Source organism: Micrasema longulum, unplaced genomic scaffold (genome assembly GCF_059751315.1).
Source record: "Micrasema longulum isolate JH-2025_06_02 unplaced genomic scaffold, ASM5975131v1 h1tg002849l, whole genome shotgun sequence".
Classification (NCBI taxonomy): Eukaryota; Metazoa; Arthropoda; class Insecta; order Trichoptera; family Brachycentridae; genus Micrasema; species Micrasema longulum.
This window is the reverse complement of record NW_028279971.1, coordinates 9370-31187: the sequence shown is the minus strand read 5'-3', so window position 1 is coordinate 31187 and position 21818 is coordinate 9370. Positions and strand designations below refer to the sequence as shown.

Genomic DNA, 21818 nt, shown 5'->3' with positions numbered 1-21818 from the left:
TGTATATTTCATATATTAGGCTAAATAATAACATAAAATTTGAGTGCAGATAGCTGCGGATGGCCAAGCTGTAGGTTTTTTTAAGGATGAAATAAAAATAAAAAAAACTTTTGTTTAAAATGTAATAAACTACGATTTTTTCATTATTTTAGGTACACCTGGTACCTCGGGTACAAAAACAGTGAGCCGTTAATATTTTTACAATGAAATATAACAGCAATATTTGGATTTAAAAAAAGTCAATATATATTTGAAAAATCACCTTTTGTCAAATAACGGTGATACACTAGATAATTTACGCACTTTAGAACAAAGATTTGCGTACTTTTAAACACTAATAAAAGAAAAATCGTCTAAATCCCATAGAAAAGAAGCATTATTCCTCAAAACAAATAAAGCTCCGTTAGAAGGAATAATTGAAAATACCATAAAATAAAAAATAAATACATAAAGACAGTTGTCGGAAGAGGCAGAAGAAGTCTGAAATAAGCACTTTCGATTAAATCGTGAAAACTACACAATAATGTTCTCGAGGGAGGAATGTTACCTTGATATATACAGTCGACTACTGTTGAGTTTAGACTCATTTTTTTTAAATAGCATGAAACAACAAAATTAAACCAATATCATTTTGCCCTGAAACAATCAATATGTTACTACCAGCTGACCCAAATATCAAATTTAATATTTCTGACACGGATCAAAAATTATCTATTAATGAATAATCAAATCTAAAATAGTTTGTGCCTAAAATATTTTTTTATTCGTGAAATTTTTCATTAAAAATCAATTTTGTGTTTTTTAAGTTCACGTGTTTTTTTTTCACTTTTATCCGGGAAAAATATTTTAATTTTACAAAGTGCAATACTTTACACAAAAAATTATAATTTAAAGTCAATATGCACTTTAAAATAATTTTGACCACCTAAATCATTTAAATTAACGTATGTGAGTCGTTTAGAGCAACACAATATTTTCCATATCTTAGATGTCGCCAGAATAAAAATTACGTATCTATTTTTGTATGCGTCAGTGTCGATCAATCATACAATTAATCCAACGAATAATAATTATTAACAAAAAAAAACTCTTTTCACTCTGTATTACGATAATAGGTAGCAATTATAGCTAATCGTAATTCGATAAAACCGCTTTCTAAAAATAAACGAGTGCGAGTGTTCCAATTTTGAATCTGACTTGTGTTTACATAGCTCCAGTCAGTCATTTATCGCACTTGTGTCAATAGTTTCCGTGGTGTAGTGGTTATCACATCCGCCTAACACGCGGAAGGCCCCCGGTTCGATCCCGGGCGGAAACAATTTTTTTTTAAACTTTTATTGGTTTATTTATTTAACGTTTTGAACATTGGCGTACAAAAAAATTAATAAACAAACAAAAGTAAAAAAAAATATTCTCTCCCAAGTATTAAACTATTGGTGAGACTTTTTGAGAAAGAAATTGGACAGCTGTGGTTAAAAAATAACAATCACACAATTCATTGTAAAATTCATAAATAATAATTTATAAATAAAACTAAATAAAATACAAAAATAAAACTAATTTTAATTGCTTAACTAGCCACAATCCACGTATTATGAAGGAAATATGTGGTTTGAATTAAGGAAGCGATTATAGATTTGAGGAAGTTTACAGACCACCAAAATTCATTATTACTCAAAATTATCGCAATTATATCGGATTTCAGAAATACATTTACAATATTATAGTATATTTAATTATGTTCTTCAGTAATGAGAGGGACCGAAAAACAGGTGGTCTACCTGTGGTTAGTGCCGCGGACTTACGGTTCATAGAACTTAGATTCGAACCTCACTATATTATAATTTGCTTTTCTCGACATATCTTGATTACTGTCTGGAGTCGTTTTTTTTTTGTTAATGTTATTATATTTTACGGAGATATGATGTCAATTTTAAATATCTCCAGTCCACAAAACCCTAGAAATAAAATTGACTCCAGATTCATGTATACTTTACTAAATGGCTTAATTGATGAACCATTGTTACTGGAACGTTCAATGTTAAACGTTTAATGTTCCGATCCGCTGGTTACGAAATAATAATGTTCTGTTCCTCGACCAGCATAGCACAAACCATAGCTTGCATGCGTCAATGCATCAATGTCCCATTTGTGTCTCGTTGTAAACTCAGGACAGGATCTGGATTTTTTTGGCGTAAGTCTTTCTAGATTTAAATAATCACTCAGATAGACCAAATATTGTCTCGAGGTAGTGATGTTTTTTTTTTGTTCTAGCTTTAATTTTATAGTTGTATTTTATTTCGATTGCACCTATACATATTATTTAAAAAATAATGGATGCATTTACTGTTGTTAAATGGACTGAATAAGTTCGTAAATAAATAAATTTAAAAACAAAATAAACAATTTTGTTTTTAACCACTTTTTTTTCTATTGACCGGTTTCAAAGCTATACAAGCTTCTTTATCAAGGTATACTGAACTTATGAATTATATTATATTTTATTTAATAAATATTTGTGCTTCGAATGGAACTAATAAATCAAGTCTGTTTTTCTTGCATGGATGGGAAGCGTTTTGATGGATACGCTCAAAACTAAACAGAATTAGAAAAGAAACTGTAGTTTATTTTGTTTTGTATTATTTCTTTCTTAATTTGAATTGCTTTTTTAATTTCCAAGATTTCCAAGTTGTCTAATTTTTTTAAGCGTATCTATCACAAATTACGCTTTCCATCCTTACAAGACAAAGAGACATGATTTATTAGTTCTATAAGAAGCACAGTACTGATAAAATAAAATAGGATAGAATTTATTAGTTATATTTACCTTGATAAAGAAGCTTGTATAGTTTTGAAACCAGTCAGTAGAAAATAGAGTGGTTAAAAACAAAGTTGTTTTTTTTATTCTAAAGAATAATCACAAAGTTTAGTGCTTCAAATATAAAATTATTAAATGATTTATTTTGAAAAAATATTTTAGTTTCGATGGTTAACAATTAAGAAGACTATAGGGAAGTAAAGGCATTTATCTGGCTGATGATCTGTCATAAGCTGCTTTGTGATCATTTTACACCCAGTGTAACATTCACTTATATGTCTATTATCTGATGATTTTCGGGTCACAGACCTGAAATATTTATAATTAGATAATTAATTAGATAATAATTAGATCTTTTGAAATAGCCATTCCATTATTCTTAAAGCACGTTTCGGAGTGAAATTAGTATAAATTATAATATATTAATACGGCTTGTCCTGTTGTATTGATTAATATTTTTTTTAAATGCAAAGCCCTCCACGTATATGCCTTTTTTTATTTAATATAAAAAGTCTTACATTTAAAAAATATAAAATCACATAATATTTTTACATTACGTTTCTATATCTGATGGAGCAAGATAATTGCATTTTTTGAGGGAGTTTGTCTCACAATTTAGATTACAGTATTTTTATATATTTAAAAAAAAAATAAATAAATATTTTGTGTTAAAAGAACCTATGAATACAGCTTGCAATTTAGTGAAGTGGGTTTCATATGATTCTTTGGTTTAGATTTGAATCCTTTTATACTTTCAATTATTTTTATTTCGGAGCGTAATGTATTTTTTTATTTTTTTTTATTCAGGAAACATACAGTACAGTTACAAAGTTTAATATTTTACACAATTGGACTTAATTCTAATGGACCAGTGAAGTTTCCATATTAAAAAGCAATTTAAATCTAATGTTAATTATGAAAGTATAAAAAAGAGAAGGAAAAAGGAAACATAAATGAAAGTTGTTTAAAAATTTAAATTTAAGTAAAAATTATTTTGTGTTTTAACTGTTGCTTTAAATATCTATAAATCAAATAAAGAGAAATTATTTATAATCTTCCATTTGAAAGATATTGAATAGAGGGTGAGTGGGAACAGAGTAAATGGTGCCCTTAAATCAGCCTTACCAAAAAAATGTTTGTCAGAAGAAGCAAAATAAACCGTTTACCATTGAACTCCATTTAGTCCTGGTGCCGACCCTGATGTATGGACTTGGAAAAACAGGGATGAAAGTAGGCTGAATGCTCTCGAAATATGATTTGTCAGGCAAATGTCTGGTAAAACTATGTACGATAAATGCACAAATGTCAAGATTCGTACATTATATAAGGCTGAAATAAGCATTATTGACAAAATCAAGAAAGGAACTCTGCGTTGGTTTGGACATATAGAGCGAATGGACAGCGAAAGAATGGCTAAAAATATTTACGATGCATAAATGCAGAAATAGAGGAAGACGGAGAAATACATGGCATGACCAAATTCAACAAACACTTGAAGATGGACATGTCAAAAGTCGGAATAATCGGAGCGCGTGCATGAAAAGAAGTATGAATATAGAAGTAACGAGATTTGTATGAAAAGACAGAGTGATATGGCGTTATATCCACTCTGCCTACCCATACGGGGAAACGGCGTGGTGGTTCGTTAAACTTAAATTAAAGATTATTTTTTAAATTTCTATCTCTGTATTTAAACAATATATAATTTTAATACTAAACTAGAATGAATTAATACGTCCTTTATATCTCTTTAGAGATAAACATTTGATATTCTGTTTTTAAAAATAAAAGTAACTGCCAAACTCAACAAAGGGATTAGAAATAAACCATGCTTGCTCGGATTTTCCGAACAATTGAAACGGGTTAAGGGTACAGCGTTTTTTCACTATGAATGAAATCAATTTACGACCCCACTTGTAAGTCAACCCTTTGAATGCTCAAGAGAAATAGAAAATTACAAGAAATGAGACAAAATCAAACACTTCGCCCTTTGAACACGAAATTTAAATCATTTTCTTGTAACTACTCGTGTACAAATATCAATCAACTTAAGCAAACTTATTTTTTACGAAAAACTGAATTACTATTGACTTACTATCCATTATTACTCAGAATTGGAAGAAATCAGCTGGATGAGGTACTAAGAATAAAAATTTAATGCTGCCTTTAATAATCAACATTAATTTCTCATTAATTTTTACCGTGTGTTTTGGATTTGTTCTGACGATTCGGCTACCACTGCAGAAACGTCGGAACAAATTCAACATACACGATATTACCCAAAGAAGAAACAAATTGATAACAGTGACCGTGAAACTTTAACTTTAAATGCCTCGGTAGTCAAATCACTTCTGATCTAGATCCTGATAGGGAAATTAAATGCAGAATAGAAATAGCACGATCAGCATTCAATGACATGAAATCATTCTTCTGCAGTCTTAATTTAAAACTGAGACAGAGGATGGTCAAATGCTATGTGTGGTCAATACTGCTCTACGGGGTTGAAACATGGACTCTCAAGGTGGCTCCATGAACTGATTAGAAGCTTTTAAAATGTGGCTTCACCGGAGAATGCTGAGAATTCCGTGGACAGATTTAGTGACCAACGTGGAGGTGTTGAGACGAGCCAAGGACGAAAAAGAACTACTGTCCTCAATAAAATAGAGAAAACTCGCATTTCTAGCCCATATCATGCGCGCAAGCAAATATGCGCTTCTACAGCTGATTATGATGGGAAAGATTGAGGGAAAGCGTGGAGTTGGAAGGCGACAGATGTCCTGGCTGAGAAACATCCGCGACTGGACGGGAGTGCGCGGGGTTGAGGCGCTGTTCCAGTTGGCGCAGGATCGGAATACCTACTCTAGAGTGATCGCCAACGTCGGGGAGACCTGATATGGCACAGAAAGAAGAAAAAGACCGTGAAAACCTTCGCACCTATTTTTTTTTCTTTCTATTTTTATAATCTGTAATTTTCTTTACTTAGTTTTTGTTTTTGGAATTCAGATTTTACGTTGCCAATATATTAATTATTCACCAATTATAATATTATTTTATTTATTTGTTTGTAATTTTAATCTTTAAGTTAAATATTTTAAATATTTTAAATTTGCAATTTCTTAATTTTAATTACAAAATAGTAATATTATTACTATCAAAGTGTGTGTACTAGTAGCTAGCGGTGAGTTTTAGATTGGTAGGCTGCAAAAAATCTGACAAATGTTCATAGCGGTAGTCCATAAAAAGTCCATAAAAAAAATGTCTTTTCTATTTGATAAATAATTTTAAAGAAATGGCATGAGCGGCTAACGGTTTTAGCAAAAATATTTTCTAATTTAACACAAACATTTGACTTTTGAAAAAATGCATTAAAAAAAACTTAATTGAAAAAAAACCAGAACCCTTGGGGAGTCTAACCCCAACTGTATTTACCAGGAAGCAAACAATTGAGAGTATTGGAAGCAAAGATAACAAATTCCCGTTTTGGTGTTATAAAATAACAAAACTGCTACACTAATGCCAAAGAGAATCTTAATGTTAGAAATGTTATTTTCACTGAACTTCAACTTTAAGATAAATTAGCTATAACGGAAACACGAATTCAAAAAACTTTCTTAATATTTGTATGGCACGGCCATTTTGAAAACTTAAATATCAAGCCTATCATTGGTTGAACAAAATGGCTGATAGATATTGCTATGTTTGCTTAACACCCTTTTTTAAACCATCAGAAGTATTATTTTAAACTATATTTGCAACTTAAGTCATGATTTTTATAAAAAAAACGTTTACAAACTACAGAATGACATGATAAAAAAAAAGTGTTTTTGGAGGTTGCTATCTTTGCTGCTAATGCCCTTTATTCATCCACACGGCTTTTTCGGGTAAAACCGTCAAAAAGGTGATTTATAAAATTGTATTATTCATTAGCGTACCGATATTTTTTTTTACTAGCGACTATCGTAACTCGTCTTGAAACAAAACACTATTGCTAAGTAATGATTTAAGTATTTCTCACTAAACAAAACATTGATTGCCTTTTTAGAATCATTATTTCATCGATTTTTATATTACTTTATTATTCACAAAACGACGTAAAATAGGCCTTTATAATTCTTTACATATATTTACTTTTAATACTATTCAGTTTTAATTTTTATCAAAACTCAAACACTATTTTGAAACAATATTTGAGTTTGTCCAAATGTTCATAGACAAAAGACTGTATTTCACCCCCTCGGGGGTCATTAAGATTAACAAATTACAACAGGGATGGAGAATACCTTAAATAAGGGAATATGGAAGTCAAGGCATTTACAGGGCTTATGACCTGTCATTGGCTGGTTTAAGTGGCCATTTTACACACTGTGTAACATTCACCATTTTGCCTATGTTTGAACATCCATATTTCTTCAATTCTTCCATCTCTTGATTTTAGTGAAGTTATGCCTTGACTTCCATATTCCCTTATTTAAGGTATTCTCCATCCCTGTTGAAATTGGTTAATACTACTTTTAAAGTTCAAATAAATACCGGAGAATAAACCTTTAATTGAACTGATACGCCAATATTAAGGTTTAAAATGTCAGTTTGTAATATTATTTATTTTACAATAAATTCTCTTTCAAACCACCGAACAGGACTTGCTAAGTATTATTTTAATCTAACTTTTTTGCTAAGACACAATATATTCGATATTACTTTCTCGCATATAAGCAGGGCCCATAATGCTACCTCCCTCGCACAGTCTAAATTCAAACCGTTTTATTAAAATAATATTAGCCCTTATGAAGATGGGTTGAAAGACTAACTTGCATTTAGGAAAGCTGCAAGATTCATCAGTAATCGCATTTGTATTTTTTTTTAACGTAAATCTATAATTTGGGGTTTAAGGACGTAATTTTTTTTTTAATAAACGTAAGAGGTAAAACAGAGTATTAAAAAAATAAAGGATAATTACGTTGCAATGAAATACATATGAATACTAAAAAAAGTAAACAAAAAATCCCTCAAAGCCATGGGCTGTTCGTGGGTATACAAGAAATGTTCATGAATTTTAGCTCCTATAATAAATAGACAATTATAATATTTATGCGTAACATAAGAAAAATAAAATAAAATATTATGTAAAAGATTATATGGTACTTTTTTATAGCAATTAAAAACGGAAATAAAAAATATAAAATTACATTAAAAATATTCCTTATTATTCAAGAAATAAAATTCATGTTTTATCTTTGGCTGCGCAAGCTCGTGTAATCCAGTAGTAATAATCGCTGTATGGAATTATATTTCAACTAAATATGATGTAAATTTAGAGAGTATTAGCCACTGCACAACTCAGATATTAGTTCTTAACATCGAATCACACCTTGAAAATAATAGTGGCATAACTAAAAAACACATTTAGACTGGAAATCAGTTTTACACACCCACGCTGTCAGTAAACTAACATTTATTCGCAAAAAAGTGAAACATCTTAATGTTTATTCATTATTAAGTACTTATGTCATTAGGTTAAAATCGATTATTTTAATACTACGTTGTCTTGGATTTGTAGTATTTTATTGATTTTTTCTTATTCACCGTAAATTGTGAGGGTAGGAAGTAATGTTCAGGAATATTTCTGAGTACTTAAGCAAAAAACGACTTTATTGGACTTATGCCAATATTATCGCTCAGGACTTATGTCAATATTAACTAACTTAATAACGATTAAATAAATCAATATTGTTCATATTTATTATACCCGTTTCCTTTTAATCGCGATAAAAAGTTTTTGAAATGTCCTTGAAATAAAAAACTCTATGGACTTCCTAAATGTAATAAGTTTTTGCTGTCAAATAAATTTTAATTAATACTCTGGGCTATTGACGAAAATATTCAGATACTGAATACAACCAAGATGAATGAGTACTTTATTTATTACAAATTTTCCTTATGTTCGCTAACTTTAACGGAAGGTAAATAAAATTATGAAGAAAATTCTTAATAGCTGTTTGGTCCGGAAATTTTTTCCTTTATTTAATTACATAGAACTTGGCTTCCAGTTTTAAAGTAAACAGCGCATTTGATTTAAGAGTTAATGCCTTTTAGATTATTATCTTAGAATTTTCCTTTTCAAAGTATTATATATTATATCGTGCAATCTCTTAATCTGTCTTCATTGGAGAAACCCAGAACGGAGATGGACCGGACCTTATATGCATTTTCCAAATACTTTTTCCACGAGAGGAAGGTCTCATATCTGTTGTAATCAATTTATTATGTTCCCAACCGTATCACAAAAGTCGAAATCTGCTATTTATAAAATGTTCTTGTATCAACTTTTTTAGATCTGTAGGATTTTCGTTGTTGAGGATTGGTGGAACTCCTACCCCAGTTAAAGATTGACAAAAGCCACGAGGTTGCTGTTTAATGCGTATTTATTGCATAGCAAATAAGATACAGCACTTGGTTGTGTAGCGCGAGCGTAGCGGCTATGATGGGTTTAAGTAATTGCACTTGAACTACACGCTGAGTGAAACTGAGTGACTCACTGACTGGACTGGACTGGGCGTTGACTGCGCCCTGTGTTCTCATTACATGCCACGTTCCGTTGTTGTTTATTTCTCCATGGTAGAAACAATGTTATTGTATTGCAGTCATCGATCATGGACTATGAACCCCACAGATTTTTCCGCTTTTCGTAGATCTCTTCGCCATTAAGACAGCATGGGATAAATATGGATTGGCATAGCTTATATCAAAAGCTTCTATGCTGATCATGTTCTTGAATGTATTGTATACCATTATTTTATTCCATTTACTTGTTTTTGCTACATAGTTTATGTTCTTTATGTTCAGTTTCTTGTACATATAAATATGTTTATTTATTTAACTGTTGTAATTGTCTTAGGCCGTGTGCATACACAATAAATAAATTAAAATAAATGATTTTCAGAACTAAATTTATATCCGCCTCCTGGTAGGCGCATTTGCCTACCTTGGTTGCCGTGTTTGCCTACCATGCAAGAGGTTTTGGGTTCGATTTTCGACGTGGTCGACATAAAATGTTAATTGAAAATATGTTTTTACACAAATGTGCGATGACCTGAAACCTGTTGACGTTTGACGCTCAAAACATTGTTGATAAATCCATCTGGTCCAAGAAGAAGTATGTAAATTGAAAATTATTTTCAGGCGTTGCCTAGTATGTAAGTGAAATAATTCAATCATATGAATCTCACCCGCAATAATAAAGGTTTCAGTTCTTTAACTTCACAAACGTTACGTCACAGATGAAAGAATTTAAGAAATATAGATGTTTAAATGTAGGCAAAATGGCAAATGTAACACCATGTGTAAAGTATAGCTAAACAATAGCTAAACATCTAGACAATAGGGAAAAATGCTTGGCTATTTTTCTGGACCTGGCTAAAGCTTTTGACACTATTTCACATAAAATTCTATTTAAAAGGTTACATAATATAGGAATCCAAGGGCAGTTATATAAATGGTTAAACAGCTATGTAAGTGGAAGATTTCAGAAGGTGAAAGTGGGTAGTGACTTGAGCGAACCTGCTCAGCTCTCATTTGGTGTTCCACAAGGGAGCACTTTGGGACCACTGCTGTTCTTGATATATATTAACGAACTTTGTAACAAGCCATCACTTGGACAAATCATTTCATTTGCAGATGATACAGCTATAATTTATAGCGCATCAACTTGGTCAGAAACTCATAAAAAAGCAAGCAATGACTTAAGTTATATTAAAAAATGGCTAGACGAAAACCTGTTGACTTTAAATTCGGATAAAACAAAGTTCATTCGTTTTAGTGCAACTTCCGCCGGCCAACCTAATGAAATTCACGAACTTCAACTACATAATTGTTCAGTGATGGTAAATTGCAACTGCAAAAAACTGAGTAGTGTTCAAAGTATAAAATATCTTGGAATAATTATAGACCAGTATTTGAGATGGAATGAACAAATTGAAACTATAACTGCAAAAATTAAGCGCTTAATACATTTTTTCATCCCACTTAGAAATATACTTAAAGTCCCGGACTTGAAACACCTATACCATGCACTGGCAAATTCTGTGTTGACTTACGGTCTAATTGGTTGGGGAGCTTGCACAAAAACCGCCCTTGAACCTGTAGCAATTGCACAGAAATCTTTAATCCGAGTCATCTTAAAAAAAACATTTCGCTATCCAAGTGACTTGCTCTTCAAAGAATTCAGAGTACTGAATATTATTCAACAGTATATATTGAGAACGGTAGTGGTTACACACATAAATAGAGACATTTACCCAAGCGTCAACCACAACCATAATACAAGATACTCTAATAGGGATCTGATACTAAGTGAAGGGGTCAACACTGTTCTGGCATCGAGACAACACTATAACGTAGGCAAAAAGGTCCATAACCTTTTGCCAGAATCGTGGAAAGACGGGAGTGTTGTCAAGTTACGGAAGGTGTTGACCTCGCTCTTTCATGACATTGGTCGTAGGGAGTCAGAAAAGTTGGTGCATGCCACGGATTGGAGAACCTTACTGGATGTCAAAAATAAAATATAAAAAAATAAGGAATAATTTAAAAAATATATATATACATACATAAATTGTCTATGTTTTTATAAATGTATGTACGTGTATGCGCATGGGCGTATGTACGTGTGTGTGTATGTACATGTGTATATATGTGTATATTTACATATACATGTGTGTATATATGTGTATGTCTGTATGTATATGAATCAAAATATGTATCCGAATAAGTTTAATTTTATTTGTCTGTGTTCTATATTAATTTGTTAAGTATTATAATATATTAAAATGTAATTGCCTAGCTTGGAACGGGGTATGTACCCTTGTTAGCTGGGCAAAGTGAATATGGAATTGTATTTTGATAAAGAGTGTGAATAAATAAATAAATAAAAAAATAAAAAATAAATAAAGTGGCCACTTAAACCAGCCAATGACAGGTCATAAGCTCTGTGGTTGCCAAGACTTTTATATTTCCATCTCTAAAATGTTCTTCATCTCTGTTGTATTATGTTAATATGAAGGTAAGATAATCAGTCAAAGCTTTAGGTGCTAGTCTAGGGACTATTAAATGTTTTAGTGTAAAAACACCTTTTTAAAAATATATTTTATGTTGAGAATCGACCCCGAGACCTCTTGCATGGTAAATAAACGCGCTGACTACTACACGACCTGGCAAACATTTGTACATAGGTACTCAAAATATTGCTTTTTGACCAACTGGTCTAAAAGGATAAAAAATATAAAGTTCCCTAGTAGGAGGAATAATGTGGATAAATTTAACCGACGCAAATAAAGGTCTTAACACGTTTACTTAAAAAATATATACAGATGTAACACACGTAGGAAATGTGGGAGTTCAAAAAGGCAAAATGGTGACATACTGCTCATCACATACAACACAGTCTACCCACCGCATCTGAGGACTTTTCCTTGGCTTTTTCCACATATGAGGTAAAATTGCTCGTTTTCGAACGAGAAAAGCTGCCCAAAAAATCTTTTTGTAATCTGGTATCCTTGGCATATTTGTGTTGAAAGAAGGTTATCCAGAATTGAGTGGTATATGTACTTTATTGGATTGAGTAAAATAAGGAAGTGAATTTTTTACTGAAAGCGATTAAATTAATTGGACATGCTTAATTTGCCGAAATAACTGAAAATGCATTCTTCCGCAAACCCGAAACCATTTTAAAGACCGTGGGTCTTCCTTTTGGTTTCACTTATACAAAAAAGTAAGGTTTTTTTTTGTCAATTTGAGTTACTGTTTTAAAATTTTCAATTTCGTAAATAGCGATTTTAGTTGAATTTAAATCTACTATTTTGACCGTGAGTTTAGCAAGTTATATAAAAAGCCTTTGTCAGATATTGTCATTCATCCTTATGACCATATTGCAAACACTGATGGTAGCAAATATTTTATTTTTTGTGTCACAATAGTCTGCGTTGATTACAGTAACTTTATAAATTTAATAATTTTAATTTTCATTATTTTAAATTCCGAAATGACTGTTTACTAGCCCTGTAAATGCCTAGACATCCATATTCCCTTTTCGAAAAATGTTCTCAGTCTACTAGCCATACTATGCTTTACACCCGACGCGATTGAAACATTTGCCATAACAATTAAACCAGACATAGAAAAGTGAAACTAAAATATTAGCAATTTTATGAACAGAGTTAATACTCAAATTAACACAACAGCTAGAATGTTTTTTTATTTTTAAAAATTATAAATAATGCGTACATTCATTTTACTATAACACAATTCAGAATTTAACCATGTATTTGACAATTTTTAATGATTTTTAAAGTCTGGCTGATCACACAACCTAAAATATGCATTTTTCAGAAAACAGACAAATCTTATATTCAATGATACTTAACAAATTGCAACAGGGATGGAGAATACCTTAAATAAGGGAATATGGAAGTCAAGGCATTTACAGGGCTTATGACCTGTCATTGGCTAGTTTAAGTGGCCACTTTACACACTGTGTAACATTCACCATTTTTGTCTATGAAAATTTTGACAAACTCATATATTGTCAATGATACTTTTTTAAACTTCAAATATATGTGGTAACATTCTGGATTAACACGTTTTTTTATTACAGGTATTTTTAAATTAATGAATTTGTAAAATAAAATTATTTTCGTGTTTATCCACTTTTACTAGGTTTCTGGAGGCATAAATCTTCCCATCAGGATCTATACTGTAAGATTTTCCTAGTGCTGTGGGTATTTTCTGCAAATTGAGAAATGCCTTTTCTATGATCAACAACAAAATATTTTCATACGCTGGCTGGCTGGCTGGCCTAGCTTTTTTTAGCAGAACATTGATTTTCCAAACGACACCCGATACCACTAATATCTCATTTTTTCAAAATTGTTTGGCCGCTTTCTGCATAACTAGGTTCAATCGTTTTGCAGAAAAGTTTAAGCCTTTATCAATGCATCTGTTTTTATTTACAGACCCGCCCGATGACGTTACTATGCGCGTCCCTTATTTGGTTACTGGCCCTGGTGTGCGCTATGCCGGCCGCCATTGTATCAGACGCTATACCGATTGTTCTGCATAATAATCTAACCATTTGCGTTTGTTCTCCATTCCCCGATGGACCATTTGAAGAGATCTACACTAGGTAAGTTTTTTTTGTAAACCATTAAAACCAGTTTATTATTTTATTATATAATTGAGTGGTAGTATTGTGGCCTCACGGGCCAATGGTCCGAGGTCCCACTCTAACCCAACTCGATTTCCATTTTTGCAGCACAAGTTATTTACGGCTCTTAGGAAACAGTCTAAAAATTAAAATATTTGAGTAAATAATGAGTAAATAATATCGTATTTCTCTTTTTTTCATTAAAAACAAATATATATTTATATATATTAACGGAACCGAAAAAAAAATTGACACCTTAAAAGAATATGTGGCGTGAAAGCGGTTTAATGAATAAGTGTTTATTTGTTTAGGAAAAAAATAATTTTTATTTAGGTTTACAATAATTTCTATAGAAGATAAAGATACAATGAAACTCAAATTGTAAAAATCAATCAAAATTTATTTTCCACAGTTACGTAAGTTATTAATGAGGTACATAATAATAACCCAGTAATAAAATAAAGTCAATTTAAAAATTAAAAAATGTTAGTAATTCGTAAACGGAAAATAAAATGTGTGTTTATGATAAATAATAGTCGGTCTCGTGGTGTAATGGTCAGCGTGTTTGCCTTCCAAGCAAAAGGTCTCGGGTTCGATTCTTGACATGGTTGATATGAAATATTTATTTAAAAGGGTGTTTTCAAAAATTATAAAAAAATATTTAAAAATCTGATCCATTTCACGTTTTAAACGCCAATCTGGAGACAAGACCGTAGTAAAACTGCGTAATCGTGGCAGATTTAAAAAAATTTAAGACAGGCTGAAACTTTCCACATTTTTTCACAGTTTTTATTAAAAACTGTCTTATAAAAATAATGAGAAACTATTAAAAAAAAGCTAAAAATATCCTTTCGAAAAATTCGTAGATACAGTATGGGAGAAGAAACATGCAAAATAATGCTTAAGTATAATTCAAACACATATATTGTCATCTATATTGGTCGCAATATCAACTTTTAATCAAATAATATTCTGTAAAACCGTGATATTTGCTATCAAAGTAAATACTGAAAGAACAATGAAATTCTGAAGAAAAATTCCAGCAAACCATCCAGACCATGCCGGTTTTTCCGCTGATTAAATTTTCTCAACCTTAAGTCAAGGGTTAGATTTTTTGTTCGATTTTGTTCGTATAATTGGACATTCGTTGCTGGCATATAGAGAGTCGTTGTAGACGATAAAGACTGGTAGTTCGGTAAAAAAGTATTTATTGAAATCATGCGATTAGGCCATTTGAAACGCCGTTTATAAAAATCGCAACTTCGTTAAAATGAAATAAATTAACCTCGTATAAAAACCATTATTTTCTACAGCGTTTCTGATAAAAAGTATATTTATTTTATTTATTTATTTATTAATACATTTTATTTATTTAACAAGGGTACATACCCCGTTTAAAGTATTTTTCATAGTAAAGGATGTATTGTATATCCGGACTTCGCGAATAATTTAGACAATTTTATTTTAAAAATGTGCGTAGAACTCGTCAATCTGTACTCTTCGACATTCCTAACTCAATGACTAATTATATGAAAAAAAGCATTCTTCGAAAAATACAAATTACCATTAATGACAGTTTTAATGACATCGACATATGTAAATACCATATTTTTTCAGATCTGTTAAAAACATTTTTAACTTTGTCTTCTGTTTAACTTTTAACTTTTAATGTTAACTTTCAATTTCAAGTTTTAATTTTATCTTTAAATTTTAACTTTTAATTTTAACATTTAATTTCAACTTTTATTTTTTCTTATTCATATGTACATCTACTACCTGCATCTAATTGAATATTTTTGTCTGTGAATTTTTAATAAGAAATATATATGTTCATGGAAGCAGAGAGAGAGGGGAGGAAAATAGAGTTGGAGCTATACAATGTCCTCTCCCTTTTATGCACTTTTTATTTAATTTTTATATTTTCATAATTTTTTTTTTAGTATTTTATTTTTCCCCTCTCCTCCCCCGCTGTCACAATAAATTAATGTGAAATCTGTAATTGGTCTTACTTTTAAAAATTGTTCTTTTGTACTTTGTATTTACAAAAAAGATTGTGATTTCCTTAATAAATAAATAAATTTTAATTCGCATACATCTATTAAATTTACAATGAACGCCATTAGCGCTTTTGGTGTGAATTATACAAAATGTCGATTCCACTTTAATATGTTTACAGCCTCCCTATAATATAAGTTCAGGTTTTATTCACAGGTTTTACGAACCTAAATCGACTTGTCGAAGCTGATTAAAACGAGCAACTTGAAACATGAGGTATAGCAATTTTCATGTTTTTAAAACGATTGGGTACCTATTCTGATAAGAAGTTAGAATATATCTTCAATTTTATATATAAAGTAAAATTAAGTTTTCTGTAAGAAAAATAGAAGATGTTCATATTCATTTTCTTTAAAAATGTTCAATTACCTGTTACCGACTAAAATACTATCAATTTTCATACAAATATACACACTTTCGTACATAAATATCGATATAACTTTATATCAGTATATACCGATAAAGATAGCCGTTCATAACTGGATATCTGTCACGGCTCTCTTATCATTGGTTGACTCATATGAACCACTGATGTCGTACAAAGTAAATCGTTTTAATTGAAATATTCTTTATTATTTCTTTCGTACATTTTTAAGAAACTTTGCTTTACAATCGAATTGTCCATTTTTTACCACGCGAAAGAAAATACTTTTTGCATACAATTCCCCGTAGGGCTGAAGTTCGTCATTGCGTGAATGTCCACACCGAGGTGTGGATTTTACACATTCCCTCTCTGTTGAAATGAATTTAAATATGAACAACTCCCTAGGGAGGAAATCCAGCCAGTCTGCAAGCATTTGGACATAATCAAACATTGTTGAATTGCTACCTGGTAAAAGAAGACGTATAAAAATTGAAAAATTGTTTTCAGGCGTTGCCTAGTAGGTGATTTGGTTCAGCCGGATGAATCTCACCCACGTGATAAAGGTTTCAGCTCTTTTACTTCACAAAAGTCAACAGATGGAAGAGTTGAGGAAATGTGGATGTTCAAACATGGGCAGAATGGTGAATGTTACACAGTGTGTAAAGTGGCCACTTAAACCAGCGAATGACAGGTCATAAGCCCTGTAAATGCCTAGACTTCCATATTCCCTTCTCAAAAATGTTTCCCTCTCTGTTGAAATGAATTTAAATATGAACAACTCCCTAGGGAGGAAATCCAGCCAGTCTGCAAGCATTTGGACATAATCAAACATTGTTGAATATGGAAATATTTCACATTGGGTAAGCTTTAAAAACAATGTTCCTTTGATCAATAACCAAACAACTTTTTCATAAAGCCCGTTATGCGATGTTTCGTTGTAATGGTCACCCTAAATCTAATAAATTCACTCCCCTCCTTTCATCCCCTTCCTCTTTTTTTCGAACTATTTTTCAAACAACATAAAATATTTTCACAATCTAATCAGTGCATGTTTGTCCTAATCAGTGCATGTGCTTATTAAAATGCATGTCGTGTTTGTTTTATATTTTTGTGCAACAACAACGGTGAAGGTGCATAGTAGGTATTGCGTGTTGTTTTAACTTGTGTCCTGATGAAGAGACGGGTTAGCCTCAAAACCGGTAGACATAGAAAATTCGGTAAGTGGTTTTATACAAAGATTTAATAACATTTAGTAAAAAAGTTATTTTATTTTATCAGAATTTTTTAAAAAAAAAATAAATATTGACCGATTACATCAGTTATAAATAATTAAAAATAGATAACTATAGCCTCATCTTTTTTAGAAAAATATCTTAAAAAGATAACGTAGATTAAATTATCTAAAAATGTTTTTTCATATGATAGATATGAAGGGATAACTGTGGTTGTATCTCATAAATTTTATATTAATAATAAAATACCACCAGCATGTCTGTAAAAGGTTTTTTGCTAATCAACGATGTAAGTATTATTAATATTTTACAACATTATTCTGTAAAATAAACGTATGTAACTACTTAACTCAAAAAAATGCATGAATTCATAATTTTCATAAAGTTCTGTTAAAAGCGTTTATGTTTTCCTAATTCTTATAATTTATTAACAAGTTAGCCTTTCGGAGTAAAGCGATATTAACCCATTTGGTACTAATGTGACCGTTTCGGACTTGTTAATATTTATGAAAATTCTCGTTTTCTGACAGTTCACGTTTTTGACAAAATTACCTATTTGGCTCAGTTAGCTCTCGTTTAAAGCTCAAACGAAATTCATTGTTGCCTTTTTTTGTATTCAATCTGAAATTTTATATTTTTTTCTTTGGAAACCGCAAGAATGTGTGGCATGAATCTCACGATTTCATGCCTCTTTAAGTTAATACATTTTAAGTTATTTGAGGAAATGCCGAAAAGCATAAAAAATTTCAAAATTAAATGTAAAGAGTATATGTGTAAAAAATACTAGGTTATATATATTTTGAATAGTGAATATACATAGTTTAATATAAGTGTATATATTAAACAGTTTGAATATTATAAATTGGGGTAGTAAGTATACAATGGTGATAAATAATGTTAAAATAAGTATATATGTTAAACTTGTGTTGTAAATATATCTGAGACTTAGTTTATTATAGAACAAAATAAAATAAATTAAAAATAACTTCAATAAAAAAATATTAAAAAATCTATCGAATAAAAAATATGCAAGGAATCTATTTATTTTTTTCCCTTATAAACATTCTTACTGGGGTTGTCCATGCCAAGGACACTTAACAATATATATTTTTTAATTTAAAGGTATATTATTTATTGATTTCTGAATTGAGAACATTGCAAGAGGCACGAAAGTAAAATATAATAAACTACAATGAAATAATACAATTTTCAAATAGTTTGTTTTTTTAAATAAACTATTGATATTACGTGCTTGAATTATGTTTTGAGGTTCTTGTAGCTTATGCGTAACATCTCGTAAAATGTGAAAATAAAAATTTAAAAAAGTTGGAGCTTTGTAAGTCAAAAAGGCGAGTTTAAAAAAATATTTATAACTATTCAACAGTATGTAAAGTATGATTTGCGTAATGAGCTGGTGAAAAGTTGAACCGTAGAATTATAATCTCAAATAACTTAACTTGAATGAACATCTGTTAGGGAAAAAGACGTAAATGAGAATCTAAGAGGCCACTCGTATAATACCGGAACTCGCTATAAAGTTCTCTATGCGAGAGGTAAACTACACTAAGTCCAAAAACACAACTTTTCAGGAAAGAGAAAGCAGTGTTTTTTCATACTTTAAACATCTAACACAGTTAAATTTATTTCAACAGAGAGGGAAAAATTTTTGAGAAGGGAATATGGAAGTCTAGGCATTTACAGGGCTTATGACCTGTCATTGGCTGGTTTAAGTGGCCACTTTACACACTGTGTAACATTCACCATTCTGCCCAAGTTTGAACGTCCACATTTCCTCAACTCTTCCATCTGTTGACTTTTGTGAAGTAAAAGAGCTGAAACCTTTATCACGTGGGTGAGATTCATCCGGCTGAACCAAATCACCTACTAGGCAACGCCTGAAAACAACTTTTCAATTTTTATACTTCTTCTTTTACCAGGTAGTAATTCAACAATGTTTGATTATGTCCAAATGCTTGCAGACTGGCTGGGTTTCCTCCCTAGGGAGTTGTTCATATTTAAATTTATTTCATATTTAAATTTATTTCCCTAGGGAGGAAACCCAGCCAGTCTGCAAGCATTTGGACATAATCAAACATTGTTGAATTACTACCTGGTAAAAGAAGAAGCATAAAAATTGAAAAGTTGTTTTCAGGCGTTGCCTAGTAGGTGATTTGGTTCAGCCGGATGAATCTCACCCACGTGATAAAGGTTTCAGCTCTTTTACTTCACAAAAGTCAACAGATGGAAGAGTTGAGGAAATGTGGACGTTCAAACTTGGGCAGAATGGTGAATGTTACACAGTGTGTAAAGTGGCCACTTAAACCAGCCAATGACAGGTCATAAGCCCTGTAAATGCCTAGACTTCCATATTCCCTTCTCAAAAATTTTTCCCTCTCTGTTGAAATAAATTTAAATATGAACAACTCCCTAGGGAGGAAACCCAGCCAGTCTGCAAGCATTTGGACATAATCAAACATTGTTGAATTACTACCTGGTAAAAGAAGAAGTATAAAAATTGAAAAGTTGTTTTCAGGCGTTGCCTAGTAGGTGATTTGGTTCAGCCGGATGAATCTCACCCACGTGATAAAGGTTTCAGCTCTTTTACTTCACAAAAGTCAACAGATGGAAGAGTTGAGGAAATGTGGACGTTCAAACTTGGGCAGAATGGTGAATGTTACACAGTGTGTAAAGTGGCCACTTAAACCAGCCAATGACAGGTCATAAGCCCTGTAAATGCCTAGACTTCCATATTCCCTTCTCAAAAATTTTTCCCTCTCTGTTGAAATAAATTTAAATATGAACAACTCCCTAGGGAGGAAACCCAGCCAGTCTGCAAGCATTTGGACATAATCAAACATTGTCATCTAACACAGTTCTATATTTTATTACTTTATATTGTATTTTTTAAAAATTTATGTCGTTAATACACTCATCTTTTTATTTTTATACCAACTATACTTCTTAACACTGTTCCTATATTTTATTTCTTTATATTGTTTTTTTTTTTTAAATCTGTGTTGTTTATATACTCATCTTCTTTTTTTTATACCAACTTTACCTCTTAACACGGTTCTATCTTTTGTGGCTTTATATTGTATTTTTTAAATTTAATGTTGTTTATATACTTATATTTTGTAAAACTTTCATGTATGTAAAAGCCTTATGGGCGTGAAAAAATAATAAAATAAAATAAATCTAGTATTTTTCAATAAGAGGCTTTAAAGTATACCTATTTGTTTTCAATAAAATTTAGTTTCAAATTTGTTCGGGAAAATAACAGTAGATCCAAACGATTTTTTCTTCAGGATAGAAAAAAGTGTTATTTATTAGTTATGTAAATAACAATATTTGAGTTTGTCCAAATGTTCCTAGACAAAAAACTAGATTTCACCCCCTCGGGAGTCATTAAGGTAACAAATTACAACAGGGATGGAGAATATCCCAGTTGTAATTTGTTAGTTATGTTACCTTTTTTGTAAGGATACTACAGTTAAACGTATTTTACACGCTGAAATGTAAATAATGGGCGCCTACACATAAACAATCATTATTTATTTTTTTAAATCGTCAATTTATTGTTATACAAAACAAATTTTTATTTTTATTGGCATATACTATTGGCAAAGTAGTTTAAGGAAAATAAAAAAACTCTATTTTATGACGCTTAGTACAAAAAGGAGTTAGGTAATTTTAATTTATACCGATTTTTTTTATTTATGTTAAATCGTACATCTACAATAAGTAATCATAACTCAAATGAATGATATTGATTTATTATAGAAATAAAAGACGAGTGATACTTCATTCCACGAATTTGGAAAAACCAATGATCGGTTTCATCGCTTTCGCCACGTCTTTAAGACTAGTGTGTTTATTATAAATTTCATTGTGTTAAAACGAGGCTAGCACGGAGACATGCATATTTTATAGGTCCAAAAATGTTTAATTCAATTTTAAAAAAATTCAAAATTTTCCTTCTTTTAAAAAACACGCACTATCCTGGATTCAAACTAAAAATATTAACCCCTTTTTTCCATGATACATTTTGTTCCCCATTGATAATAAGAAATATTTTTATGTTTTATTTATTTTTTATTTCCTTTTTTAATTACTATAAAAAATAAAAGTACCTTATAATCTTTCACTGAATATTTT

The 21818-nt window shown here is 30.9% G+C and overlaps 1 protein-coding gene and 1 non-coding gene across 2 annotated transcripts in view; both read left to right on the top strand.

The window, feature by feature from the left end:
• The window catches only part of LOC148271479 (neuropeptide CCHamide-2 receptor-like), a 54510-nt gene extending 33997 nt beyond the window's left edge, over window positions 1-20513 (top strand). The window contains exons 4-5 of the mRNA XM_088241344.1: window positions 13822-13963; window positions 20482-20513. Coding sequence (XP_088097470.1) covers window positions 13822-13963; window positions 20482-20513 — 174 coding nt within the window. The remainder of the gene's footprint in view (window positions 1-13821; window positions 13964-20481) is intronic.
• TRNAV-AAC (transfer RNA valine (anticodon AAC)) lies at window positions 1246-1318 on the top strand. The gene has a single exon. It is a non-coding gene; the product is annotated as a tRNA-Val (tRNA).
• Window positions 20514-21818: the final 1305 nt, after the last annotated feature.